Source organism: Eretmochelys imbricata, chromosome 19 (genome assembly GCF_965152235.1).
Source record: "Eretmochelys imbricata isolate rEreImb1 chromosome 19, rEreImb1.hap1, whole genome shotgun sequence".
Classification (NCBI taxonomy): Eukaryota; Metazoa; Chordata; order Testudines; family Cheloniidae; genus Eretmochelys; species Eretmochelys imbricata.
In genome coordinates this window covers 5454514-5468227 of record NC_135590.1, presented here as the reverse complement: position 1 = coordinate 5468227, position 13714 = coordinate 5454514, and the positions used below count along the sequence as shown (strand labels likewise).

Here is a 13714-nt window from a genome sequence, read left to right as displayed (position 1 = left end):
GAACGTGAGATCTCCCAGAGAGAGTTTAGGATGGACAACTAATGGGTTCCTCACTTGTGCTCTCGGGGGTTTTCAGACTAAAGCAGGGGTTCGCCGGAACTACTTGATCACTCCTTGAAGGAGGGCCAGATTCATGAGAGAGTATCAAGGAAAACTTTGCTCTCTGGGACACTAGAAGGAGTCTGACTAGGACACAGTCATGCTATGATTGGGGCCTATGCACGGAGTCACTGGGGAGGCGATACATTTCTCTACAGTGTTTGCCCACAGAAGCATGCCATCCTCCTCATTAGAACAGAATGTTGTGCACCCCACCTCTCGGGTACTGTATATCTATAGTGATAGGCACTACCCCGACAAGTGGTGACAGATATTATACCCCATGTTGGTACGGGATGTAGTATTTTACCTGTGTCCTATTAAGGCACAAAATGAGTAGAGGTTCTGAATCAAGCAAACTTGGCTTTTAATCTCTTGCATGAAATGCATCTCTTCACCAGGAAAACAAATACTATCACTCTCTACAGACCTAAAACTCTTTAGTCAGGCAAAGAGGTATGCCTACTATTCTGAAAGGAGGCATTTCCTGTCCACAACAGACAGAAAAACAGGGTTAGAATCCTCAAGACAAACCACCGTGTTTAAAAAGTTGTAGGTATCCTTTGGGATATGGCGTTATAGAAATCTAAGTTGTTCTTAGCACAGTTATGCTTCTAGTGTGGATAGGACCAAAGCACTGATGTTACTGAGAATGAGGTTATTATCGACATCCCCTGAGTAGTTCTCTTCTGTGGACTGAAATTAAGGAAGAGGTGGGTACACAACAGGACTCCAGGTGAACCAAACAGCCATTTTGCAGCATTGGGATGTCATTCAGTTCTTATTTCTTTCCTACTTCTACGGAAAGAGGGCATGACAACTCACAATCCAACTTGTAGAGTGACGTCATCTGAAACATCTCACAGAATTGGAAGTGTGGTTGGCAGCTGAACGCTACCTTTCAAAGGAGCTAGATACAGCCTAAGTAGTACTAAATTGCAAGAAGCCAGTAAGCTGAGCATAAAAGCAAAAAGACGGGGAACTAAACTGTAGTGTTATAAACCTACAAGTACTTTTTATGGTAGTTTATCTGGCTAGAAAAGAGATTTTCCCCCTCCTCCCCCAAATCAGTGAACAATCTTCCCTCTCATTCCTTGGTCATCTTTCCTGGACTCCATCTCAACATCTAAGTGTTGCACATCTCCTAAACGAAGTATGTTGCACTGAATTGGCTGACAAGGAAAATGAGCACAAAAATGCCCCCAAGGAACAGGTTTAATGTGAAGGTATAGTCTAATGGGAATCTTGATAAATTACTTTCCGCAAAACTGCCATTTTCAGCGACAACTGCCGCAGGTCAGCAGTAATGGCTACTAATGGAAGAATTTATTTAATCTTGAAGGGGATACAGAATTTGACAGCTAGAAACTAAAACAAGATTTTTACCACCCTCACAACTGGGCAATACGTATTCATGCATTGCACAAGTTCAATGAATATTCTTCTAATCATATCAAAATGTCATGGTGCAAGATTCTCCATATGCTTGCACTCTATTTGAGTGCTTTCATGAAACAGAAGTCAGATGTGCAACTGATTAGAAGCATACAAAATAGCCTACTGTACTTAAGACCAGATAAGTCTTTCTACCAAAACAATCAGTATGTTACAAGGAGAGAAGTAAACCCTACAGAGGAGTTAGCATACACCAGCTGGTCTTCTCATTAGAAGTCATTTTTACTTAAGAGCTTTAAATTACCTAGACGGAAGAGGTGTGTGTCAAACAAAAAGTGTTTTTTATGCTGCACAAACATTAAAGGCCTACTCCCACTGAAGGGGAATTCAGCTGACTTCAATATCACCAGGCCTTAGGTTAGTTTCTGCAGCAAGTGCCTGATGGTAAAAATGGTGATGAGCAACCACAATTTCAACACAGTGAAATTGTGGGAGCCCCATACTTCATGAGCAGGCCTTAACAGTTGGCAATGGAAAAATAGATATACAGTTACAGAAATGTAATATAGCCTATCTCCTCAGGAAGTTAACAGACTATGCCTGGCTGGCAGTGTTCACAGAAATACCCAATAACCACAAAGGAAGTGTGTCTGGCTAAAGAAAACTATGGACTGCTTCACTTATGGTTCATGAGAATTGAGGCTCCCTCCACCCTTTCATTGTTAGTACAAATGACAATTCTGTTGCAGAAACAGCAACTACCATTCAACGCAACAGAAAACTGGTTCAATCTTGATCAATTTAAGTTTGTTCGTTTACAAAAAGCCTCTTCCTGTCTCATGAAGGATTTCACATTACCAAGTAATTCACCATCTTTGGTAATAATGCTGGATTGTAAAACCTCACTTCCTGCCCATCAGTGCATTCTGGAATTGTAACATTCCAGCTATCTATAAACAGGATAGGCAGACACTTTAATAATCACACTTATCCAGGAGTCTTCTCTGCTGGGACAGCTTGTTTGTTTCTACATTAACAGGAGGAAGTACCAATCCTCATTGTTCAAAATGCAATTAGGAGATCTAAGAATAGCTTTTAGATGCCCAGTTCTATTTAACAGCTGAAATATATATCTAAGATCTAGCAAATGGGACAATGACCTCTACCCCTAAAGAAAAAAAGACTACATTCAGCTTACATGTCAACTAACCCCCCCCCCCACCCCAAATATATAATTGGAATGTAAAACACACTTCTCTAAGCTGTGCCATCTTCTCTCCAAAACGTGCAGCTTCATCCATTTGTGCAGTTTGCTACAGCTCCAATACACACAAAGCATTAGAAACCAAAGATATGGATCCAACTTCAACCCAAATACCTCCCACAAGAAAATAAAGCAGTACTTGAACAATAATTTTGCATTTCTACTACTCATTTTCTCCACAGATCACAAAAGTGCTCTTTACAATTGTTAATTAGGGCCTCATACTGATCGGATCTACATAAATATCATCCCTCTGTAGAATGGAGATAGAGAGGCAGAAAGGTATAGTGATTAACCCAAGATCGGTTATTGGCATAACTGGGAACAGAATCCAGATTCCAACCCTCTACAGAAATTCATTAGACAAACATTTCCAAGAGCCACTAGCCAATTGTCCTTAAGTTACTGTCCTAGCAAAAATAGCACAGAGGGCTCAGAACAGTAGGCCATGTGAAAATACATGGATGTGCAAGAGGATGAGTTAGGGGAGAAGCTGTTGCCTTTTTGCATTTGATTGCTTTGCCTTTGCACTTTTGAAGTCAGATCTTTAACAGTTTATTCCTCTCCTATAAGAGTACTTAAAAGAGAAAACAGTAAAAATTCTGACATTGAACATACCATCTGGAGCCATTGCAATGTGACATTCTTCCAGTGACACTTAATCAGCTCTAGGGCTACTTCATAAAAGGTCCATTTCCATTCAGATACCCACAGGATCCTACTATTATGTGTTTCTTCAGACATTATCCCATGCCCATGCCACAGCTCTAATTTAAAGTTACAGTCTGAAGGAAGACACAATAGATGATATGCTTTGGCTGAGAATGTTTTGCAAAGTTACATAATCCAGTTTTTAAAAGTTTCCCTTAAAAATAATTCTACCTTAGCAAAAGTTCAGTTCACACACAGGGTATGCATCCGATGAAGTGAGCTGTAGCTCACGAAAGCTCATGCTCAAATAAATTGGTTAGTCTCTAAGGTGCCACAAGTACTCCTTTTCTTTTTGCAAATTGTCAGTATTTGAAATTCAGCCATCATTTACTCAGGGTGTTTGAAGAGTCCTTACGGACAGATTTTAGCTATATTTTCTATTCAACTCGTTTGCCAAAAGACATGAACAGCAGAGCTACAAAACCCAGTTTTTCAGGAAACAATCACAGAAATGGCATCTGACTCTTGACTGATGTGATGCTACCAAAGGCCACTGTAATTCAGGATTTATTAGTTAACCACAGTATGAAGTTTTGCTAAAACCAAGCGGCTTTTAGTGCCAACACTCTTCCCAATTGAACTGGAAGCATCCATTGCGATACGAAGGAGAAACTTACTGAGAAGAAATTGGGGAGAAGTTTCCACCCCACACACTTATACAAACCAGGCAGGTATTGCTCCTTTGTTTGCACTAAACTGGTATTTAGCATCTGCTCAAGAGGACTGAATACGTTTTTGAATACACAGCAACAGCCCTAGACTACAAGATTTTAGACCTCAAACTGTCACATATTGAGGTGTTATGAAGTTTTCAACAGCATTTCGTCTTTCTACCCTCATCCTCAAGAGCAGAGGGTAGGAAACGTCCAATGAAAGTGCACTACCTGCTTCCCTCAAAAAATTCTTTAAAGAGCTTTCATTAATAAGAGTAAGGTAACAGATGGAAGCATGACTTAGTGACAATGTGTGTTCCAAAATAGCATGGAGTGCAAATAAAGTTAGCACTTTAGGATTGACTCCTTATGTTGAACACCTGTGTTATCAAAGTGTGTCAGGTGATAATGAGCATCAGCTGATGTCCAACACCCACCACAAATGAATCTCACCTCCACTGTCCAGGAAGGTGTGGCACTACCATGGAAGCCTCATTTTCCCCTGATGAGGACTGGGTTGTCAGAAAACTCCAACAAGAAAAGGCTTTTTTGGCCTAGTCAAAACTAATCCCACACATTCCAGAAGTAAATTCCCTCCACACCCCAAGGCCTCCGTGATCAAGTTCTGATGTATAACGTTTTGTTCAACAACCTTCTCTTGACAATGACTTGTACGTCATCATGCAAATGAGTTCATGCCTCTTCATCTATCAACCTACAGCATTTATAAATACACCAGCTGCTGACTGCTAAGTTCTCAAGTTGCCCGGTTGACACGGTTACATAATCACCGCAGTTAGCCATCCCTCGATATACACTCTTTCTACAGAGGCCAACAATAAGCTAGTGACTTTTCAACCGTCCTCCCCTCACTTACCGAGCCAGGGATCATTTTCACAACCTGCTTGCTCCCCTTCCCATTCAAGAGGCCGCCTGCACCCAGATACCATGTGTGACTCAGAGACGGCGGGGGTGTCCCTGCACAAGACATCACCCCATTACAGACACCCCCCCCCACAAAAAAAAAAAAGAGAACAGGGAGCCCACTAAGAGAGTCACAACCCATGCTGCCCTGGGCAACACCCACCTACACAGCCCTTTTCTTTTGTATTGCAAACCAACCCCCCCCCCAATAACCGATGCAGGTACAAGTCCTAAAGCACGCCCCCCCCCCGACACACACACACCCTCCCCTCCCCAGGGGATCAGGACCAGCCAGATGCCTTTGCACGCCCCCAGCCCAGCTACCGGCGGGTGTGGGGGGGGGAGCCCTGAGCATGCCCCCCCCGCCCCCCCCGGCTGCATTTACCTTTGGCCTGGCAGTCGGCACAGTACTTGTTCTCCTCCTCCAGCAGCAGGCTGGCCAGGACAGCCTGGTACCGGTCCACGTCCCGCACCGACTTGCCCGTCATCGCGGGGGGGGGGGGGGGGGGGGAGAGGGCGGGGGGCGGACCCTGCTCCCCACCCCCCAGAAACAAACCGCCCCCGGGGCCCCTGTAAGGGCGGGTCGCCCCCAGGCGGCGCGGGGCCCCCCCCTCAAGGGTCCCTGCGGCCGCGGCCCCTCAGCGCTCACTCGGGAGCCCCGGGCCCTCACACGGCGCGGCCCCCCCAGCAGCCACGAGCTCTGCCCCGGGCAGCCACGAGCGGGAGCCGGCTCCGCGGGGGGAGGAGGCGGCGGCGGGGCCCGGGCTCCGGGGTCTCCGGGAGGCGCCTCAGGCGCAGCCGCTTCCTCTTTCCGGCCGGAGCGAGCTGGGCGGGGGCGGGGCCAACAGGGGGCGGGGCCGCGCCCAGGGCCGCCGCCGCCCCGCGTCACGCCGCGGCGGAGCAACCGCGAGCCAATCAGGGGAGAAGCCGGGGTGGGGGCGGAGAGAGAGAGAGGGGGACGTGAATGGGGCAGGTCACGTGACTGAGGCCGTGGGTGGGGGCCCAAAAGACGGAAAGATGCGGGGGAGGGAAGAGGAGGGGGAGGTGTGGGGGGATGGAGACGGGGTGGTGGGGAAGAGGAGGGGGAGGAGGTGTGGGGGAGTGGAGAGGGACTGGTGGGGGAGAGGAGGGGGATGGAGAGGGGTGGGGAGAGGAGCGGGAGGAGGTGTGGGGGGATGGAGTGGGGGTGGGGAAGAGGAGCGGGAGGAGGTGTGGGGGGATGGAGAGGGGTGGGGGAGAGGAGGAGGTGTGGGGGGATGGAGACGGGTGGGGGGAAGAGGATGGGGAGGAGGTATGGGGGATGGAGGGGGTAGGGGGAAGAGAGTGGAGGAGACGGAGGAAGTATGGGGGGATGGAGGGAGGTAGCAGGAGGGAGATGATGGAGGGGGAGGCTATAAAGGGGAGGGAGGGAGGACAGGAGGAGGGTAGGGAGTGGATGGAAGGAAGGAAGGTAGCAGGAGCAGGGACAGGACTTCATGCAGACTCTCAGGGGAGATATCACAGAAACCCAGATCACTTTCAATCTAGCCAGGACTTTGCCCTGAACTCTTTGGCAGTGTCTCTCACCTGACTTTCCATGCCCAAGGGCTCTGCTCCCTTTTGGAGAATGTATCTATGGATGTAAGGGGAAAGGCCAAGGACAAATAGGTTTTAATTTCCTGGAAGCAAGGCTGTTTATTAACACAACTGTATCTCTCTAATTGCCCCATACATTCACAACTATCTGGGACGTTATGGCTACATCAGGGGCAACAGACTGGCCACTGTGTACACAAATTTTCAGCAACATGTTAAGTCCCTTTAACAATACTGGGGGGAGGGGTTTATGCATGTACCTTTTGGAAAGGAAGATAAATGCCACTAAAGCTGGAAATGCAGTGAGACAAAAGAAGGAGCATGTCAGGTTCAGCTTCTCCACAGCTTTGCCACTGACTCAAGTGGCTGACAGATCTCAGGAAAGAATCAGATCAAATGGGGAAAAAAAGTGTCCTAGTTTAAACACAAGGTAAAAATAACTATAGAGAAAAAGATTTAGTTGAGGCTTTTTAACAAGGACATGTGTATTATAAACACACGCTTCCCAAATCCCTGAGGCTTCATCTGGAGGTGCTAAGTGGAGTAATTAAGCAACCACGCTATGTAAAAAGTTGTGATCAACTGAAAAGTGGTGTTGGGAAAAAACTGTAAGCCGCATGCAACAGTCTATGAGACATTTCAAATTACATGACACTTCCTAAAGTGACACTCCAATCCCAAACACTTACATATTCATAGTAATATCTATGGAATTCCGTTTGCACTGGCACAAAATAAATAAAAATCACAACTGGATGATGAGCTTTAGGCCTCAGTTTTCAGTGCTGTGAAAACAAGGTGTCCTTAATACTGAAGTCCAGAAATGCCCCTTGTAAATGCAAAGAACACCCACTTTTTTGTTTGTATGAATGAAAACACTTCAATGCAACGCAAACAATGTAGCTATACTAGTGCAGGAGGGAAACTGACTGGGAACTAATACAGTGAAATTAACTTGTCCCTTTCCATTGCTGAAATGCAAAGAGTAAACAGCAAGAATGAAAAGTGAAATTTTAAACTTGCTCCCCAGTTTCATTTAAGTTAGCTAGTTGGGCAAACCACTTCACATAGACAGGTTTCAGAGTAACAGCCGTGTTAGTCTGTATTCGCAAAAAGAAAAGGAGGACTTGTGGCACCTTAGAGACTAACCAATTTATTTGAGCATGAGCTTTCATGATGCAAGAGCCCATAGTTTTTCCATAAAGAAAAGGAGTACTAGTGGCACCTTAGAGACTAACCAATTTATTTGAGCATAAGCTTTCGTGAGCTACAGCGGATCCGATGAAGTGAGCTGTAGCTCACGAAAGTTTATGCTCAAATAAATTGGTTAGTCTCTAAGGTGCCACTAGTACTCCTTTTCTTTTTGCAAATACAGACTAACACCGGCTGCTACTCTGAAAACTGTCATAGTTTCTCCAGTTAGTCATGGGGTCAGAGGGGATAGATTTTAAAAGGCACTGTGGGAATGAGCTACCTGACTTTCAGTGGGAACTGGGTTTGTGACTGCCCTTTTTGCCTTTGAAAATCTTCCCCTCAGAGGCTAATTACCTTTAAGAGTTATTTACTCAGAACTATCATAACCAGTCATGCCCAGTATCTAGGTGTAACCCTGCAAAGATCATAGGCTTTCTGATACTTGAACCACAGAACAAACAATGCTGTTGAATAATACAGGAGAGCCACTAAGAACTATGCCCCAGATTTTCAGATGGTGTAAATCAGCATAGCTTTAATGACTTCAGACCTGTCTTATACCTGTGTAACTCTACTGACTGTCATGGAGTTACTCCTAATTTACACCAGTAAGAGGACAATTAGGCCCAATGATTTCTGGGAGACTAGTGGATGTGATTCAGAGTATTAATGAGTGTTAATTTGGTCCAGGCTTGTTGAAGTGCTTTGTTGTTGATATTACCCCAATACACAAAACCTCACAGAGGGGGGAGCTGGGAAGGATGAATCACCAATGAATTCCCAAAACACACGCTGCATGTGATACTTGAGATGGTGCATTCTAGGCAGGAATTTAAAGGGTGTCTAGATGTTAAAGTAAAAAGTAAGACTTAGACACCAGGGGGACCTAGACTCTAGGGAGGCTGGCCATAAAATGGGCAAGGATCAAAAATGGAAAGGGTAGTTAAGCTTTGACAGTTCCTTTCATCCAGGGAATTCGTGGCATTTTGCAAAAGCCCACTGCACTCATTTGAGGAATTGTTATCCCCATTTCATAGCTGGATAAACTGAGGGACAGTGACTTGCTGAGTGTCACACAGTGAGTCAGAGGTAGAGCTGGGAATCTGATCCAGGAGTCCTGCTTCTCAGAGTTGAGTGCTCTAATCACTAGCCAACACTCCTTCCTTTTAGAAGACAGGATACTAGTCCCTTTAAAGCAGGCAGTGTTTTATGCTAGAGGACACGGGGAGGACTCAGTTTCATTTATTCCCCCATCTCCCTTTCTCAGCTCTCTTAAGCAACAAAGGGCCCGATTCTCCTCTCACTTACACTGATGTCAACCAGGAGTAACTCCACCACAGCCAACAGAGTCTCCCTGGAGCAGGTGAGAGGAGAATCTGGCCTTAAATGTGGACTGTGGTGCTGAATGAACATAGAGACACACAGCAGAGAAAATAGGCTCCATTCTATCACAGGTATGTCTTTATTCGATGAAATTAACTCACTATGAAGTGAATGGACAGTCCTGTACTTAGTGACACTGAAGATTTAGTCTGTGGCTCTTTTGGTTTTCTTGTTTTGCCTTAGAGAGTCACGGCTGGTTTTAACTAGTTTGGATTTGTGAGGTCTAATTATCCTCAGGACTTTCCTCTTGCTTTGGCTTCCTTCTGGTGGAATATGGCCTAGTGAGACAAGGGAGAGGTTGACAGACCCCAAGTTTTGACCTACTTAGTGCTTCTATGAGTCCAAGACCTGGTGTGAGATTTGAACACAGGGGGCTCGAGTGTGCTGCCTTTGCAAATGAGAAACTCTCACTGAAGCCAGTAGGAATTGCTGGTATGCTGCGTGAGTGTATTAAGGCCCAGGATCTCTGGATCGCAGATAAGGATGCTGTTGGCTGTGCAACACTGACCTTTAAAGAGCCACTGTCTTAGATGCTATTGAAATGCAATGAAGAAGGGAGGTTTAATAATTGACGAGGTTGCCAGCAACAGCAGGCAACTGGACTTGATGACCCAGGAGGTCCCTTCCACTCCTGTGTTCCTATGTTCTATGGCCCATCCTCAAAGGTTCCTAACTGAACTCAGGTGCCCTGCTCTCTGCTTTGCAACCAATGCTGCACCAACTATGAAGCCCACGGTAAGAACAGCACCTTCTAGAATGCTACAGGAATATTGCTATTGACATGTAGACCAATAGGTCTGTGTAGCTCAGTGTTTTCTCCCCAATATTGGCCAACAATAAATAATGCTTCTAAAATAGGTGACTTTTCCCTGCAAAATGCATACAGAGTATTATGCAACAGTCATCACCATGAAGGGGAATTTCTTCCCAACACCAGATGGGGACTGACTGCAAAAGGAACTCACCATGGGAATATCTGGTGTACTGAGTGGAGACAGTGTGGTTGGACAGAAGTGCCTTGTTTCAGAAACTAAAAGACTAGACATCTATGAATAAGTTAGTAGGAAAAGCATCTTCTTGCTTCAAGCTGTTAGCCGAGGTTAGGAAGAAAATATCCACTGCAGCATTGCTCACTCTCAGGATACCAGAAGAGATGAGCCCACTGCTCTGTTTAATAACATGGATCTCAAAGTCTTATTCTAGCTGTTTGACTAGGTACTTATATGGCCCCCGCTTCCATAATAAGCAAGCAACCTTCAAACATTTATCCTCACTGCACCATCATGAGGTAGGGAGGTATTACTATCCCCACTTTACAAATAGAGAACTGAGGCCCAGAGACACTAAGTGACTCGCCCAAGGTCACCCAGGAGTCTGCAGCAGAGCCATACATTGATCTCCTGAGTTTCACCCAGTTCCTGTACCCCACATCTGTCCATGCTTTTTCAGCTGATCTCAGATGTTCTCTGGGAAACAGCAGTTAAAGGATGATCCCCACTTTGCATGCTGCTCAACGTAAATAATTCATTGGAAACGCAGCTCAGTCTCCAGGATAATCTTGTCGGTTGATTTCAGCATGCGCCGCACCGTTAGCTGCACACCTTTGATTGCCAGAGATATCAGCGGGGTCTCTGAAACAATGCAGTGCTTGTTTAAATGGCCCAACTCTGGCATGCCAATAAACGGTGCCGGTTGGATGCGGCCAGGGGCTTTGCCATGGGAAATCCTGGGGGGAGACTCTTTAGCGGCCCACAGTGCAAGTTTTTCAGTTGGGACCATATGACAAGAGATTTAATAGCACAAGTGATCTCCTGGAGCCTAGCAAGTAGTTTTTCTCAGACAGGGAAACTGCAGAGCAGGGGTGACCCTCCCAATTCATGTACAGAGACAGTTGCTTTGCTCTCTGCTGCCCTCCACCGTTCCCTTTCCCGTCTGCATGGTTCTGTCCTTGTCTTGGCATGCTGCTATCAAGAGCCAGATTCAGAGCTGGTGTCAAGCCACATCCCTCCATTGGTTTTGATTTCCACCACCTGAGCATCTGGTCCTTAATCTCCCAAGGGCCGCATGCTCTCCTCTGTCACGCAGCATGGAAAGGACCACGGAGAATGCCAAAATGTGGTTGAAAACTGTGGGAAGGGAGACTAGCAATAGAGATACAGTACTGCTCAGTCTATCTCTGCAACATCAAAAGGAGGACAAGTGCAACAAAATGCATTTCCATCCCTTGTAATGTAATGTAGGGTGGAACTTTTTTCACTAAGGGCTGGAATTTTAGGAGGTGCTGCACGCTTGCAGCTCCCATTGAACGCTGTGAAGGTTGTACAATAACTTGCTTACTTTGCTGTTACCATGTCTCCTCCCTTCCCCCACTTTCCTTGTCTCCCCACCTGGTGCATCTTTGTCATAACCTACATCTAGTTTTTGGGGGCAGGGACTGTCTTTTTACTCAGCATCTGTACAGCGCCTAGTGCAATGGGCCCCAAACTTGATTGGTGGTGTTACCGTAATACAAAATAATAATAACTGTTGTTTGTATTCCAAAAGGGCCTAGAGGCTCCAAATGAAGCCAGGGCCCCATTGTGCTAGGTGCTGTATAGACACCTAGCAAGAGACTGTTCCTGCCCCAGAGAGCTTTCAATATAAATAAATAAGGCAGGGAAAGGGCGGGAGGGGAAATATAGGCACCGAGAGGTGACGTGACTTGCCCAAAGTCAGAGGCAGAGCCAGGAGTAGAACTCAGGTCTCTGAATAATTAATACATAATATAATTTAATTTTGAGACTTGCAACCTTCCCCCATCCCAGCATCTTCCTTTGATTAGGACAATAAGCCATCCACTGGGGGCTCCCAATTAAATGGCTTCTACTGCTATTAGCTACCCACTGTGGTTAGTAATTAGCTGCACCACTGACTTCCAACAGAGGCCAGTTCTGTGATGTTGAATTAAACTTTTGAATTTGTTGGGGAATCACCCCTTGTTTCTGTATATAGACCCTAAAGGGAATGGGGCCATAGTAGCACTTAAGGTAGATAGAGAAGATCTCCCCACTGTACTGACCAGTTCATGCATATTTTGTTTCCCAGTGCTAGTCTCTTTCAAAAGCTGGCTTGCAAACAACAAATATTCTGATTACAGTGACCAGTGCAACTTTTGAAGGTGAACAGCAAAGTGCCAAAACACACATAAACGGCTTAAGATTCTGGATCAATAGCAGAGTGTGTGCACAGACTGCAAAGCTAAACACACACATCCTCACAAAACCCCTTTTAAAATAAAATATTCCTCCTTTGTTTACCTGCAACAGGCTGAATTTTGGCAGGTGAGTAATCAAGGGGAGTGTGATCTACTGGTCAGAGTAAGAGACTGAGAAATGAGATTGGTTCTGTTGCTGACTCTGGCAAGGGGTGCAGAGTGGAGAATGAGAGAGATCTCTTTTTGTATTAGTAGCATATGTGCCTCAGTTTACCTGCTTGATATTATTCCATCTGACTACATGGTGTTCAATCAAAGGAGGCCGTTAGAGAGATCAAGAGGGAAATGAACCAATGACAAAGATACCTCCAGAGAGATTACCAAGTGTCCTTAAGAGGACAATGGGGGAGCTATTAATCAGGAAATGTCTACCTACCTGGCTCCAGTCAGGTTAACAGATTTATTTTCCCAAGACCAGAATTTAGGATCAAAGGACACGAAACCATTAAAAACCTCTGCCTGCAGAGGAAGTTAGGGAGCAGCTGCTGGAAGTGACACTGATCAGAGAATGCAACAGCAGGGGCTGTCCCTCACAGCTCTGAGATGGAGGTAGCTGGGTTAAGTGAAACTTACCAAAACTTAAAGAAAGGATAAAGTTAGGTGAGACCAGACGCATCCGGACTTTTGTTGTTTTAACCCTTTCCTCTGCTGGCTATGTACCTTTTGGTGAATAAACAATATGCTTGTTTGGAAGAAGTCGTGGTTGGGTCCCTTTAACCAACAGCGGGTCCCAGGCTCCCGGACAGAAGTTTTCTTGCCATTGCCAAATACAGCCGGGCCTATCGTGTTCTCATGTTTAGGAAATGGGTTGGGACCCAGAGATCCAGTCCAAGAGGGGCTGAATTGCGGTGTTCCACCAGAGATCCAGTCCAAGGAGGGTTGAATTGCGGTGTTTCACCAGAGAAAGCGGAAGGAAGCCACACCTGCCATCCGAGCGGTGCACTGAAGAGGGATTGCAAAGAGGACTAAAACACAGTTCACCCTGTAACGGCGGCATGTGGCCTAATAGTTGGAACTAGTTATGTGCTGTGTAAAAAGACATGCTGTTGATCATTTTTTAATGTTAGCAGGTATAATTACCTTCTTGGGTAAGCCAGAAGTACTTCTCACTACTGCCAGCCCCAAGCATTCAAAATCCTGAGTCTGGCCCCCCAAAATCGTGAGAGGGTCTTAAAAGTCATGAGATTGTTTTTTTAAAATAATAAATGTTGGGTTCTGTTTCTTTACGTTCTGTTTTTTGAGCCTTAAGTTACTCAAGTGCAT

The 13714-nt window shown here is 45.7% G+C and overlaps 2 protein-coding genes across 2 annotated transcripts in view; one reads left to right on the top strand and one right to left on the bottom strand.

Annotated features, from left to right (window-relative positions):
• The window catches only part of SMAP2 (small ArfGAP2), a 36284-nt gene extending 30702 nt beyond the window's left edge, over positions 1-5582 (bottom strand). Inside the window, exon 1 of the mRNA XM_077837642.1 lies at positions 5432-5582. Within this exon, the coding sequence (XP_077693768.1) occupies positions 5432-5534 (103 nt within the window). The 5' untranslated portion in view covers positions 5535-5582. The remainder of the gene's footprint in view (positions 1-5431) is intronic.
• Positions 5583-9744: 4162 nt separating this feature from the next.
• Positions 9745-13714, top strand: part of COL9A2 (collagen type IX alpha 2 chain) — a 45622-nt gene continuing 41652 nt past the window's right edge. Inside the window, exon 1 of the mRNA XM_077838044.1 lies at positions 9745-9933. Coding sequence (XP_077694170.1) covers positions 9745-9933 — 189 coding nt within the window. The remainder of the gene's footprint in view (positions 9934-13714) is intronic.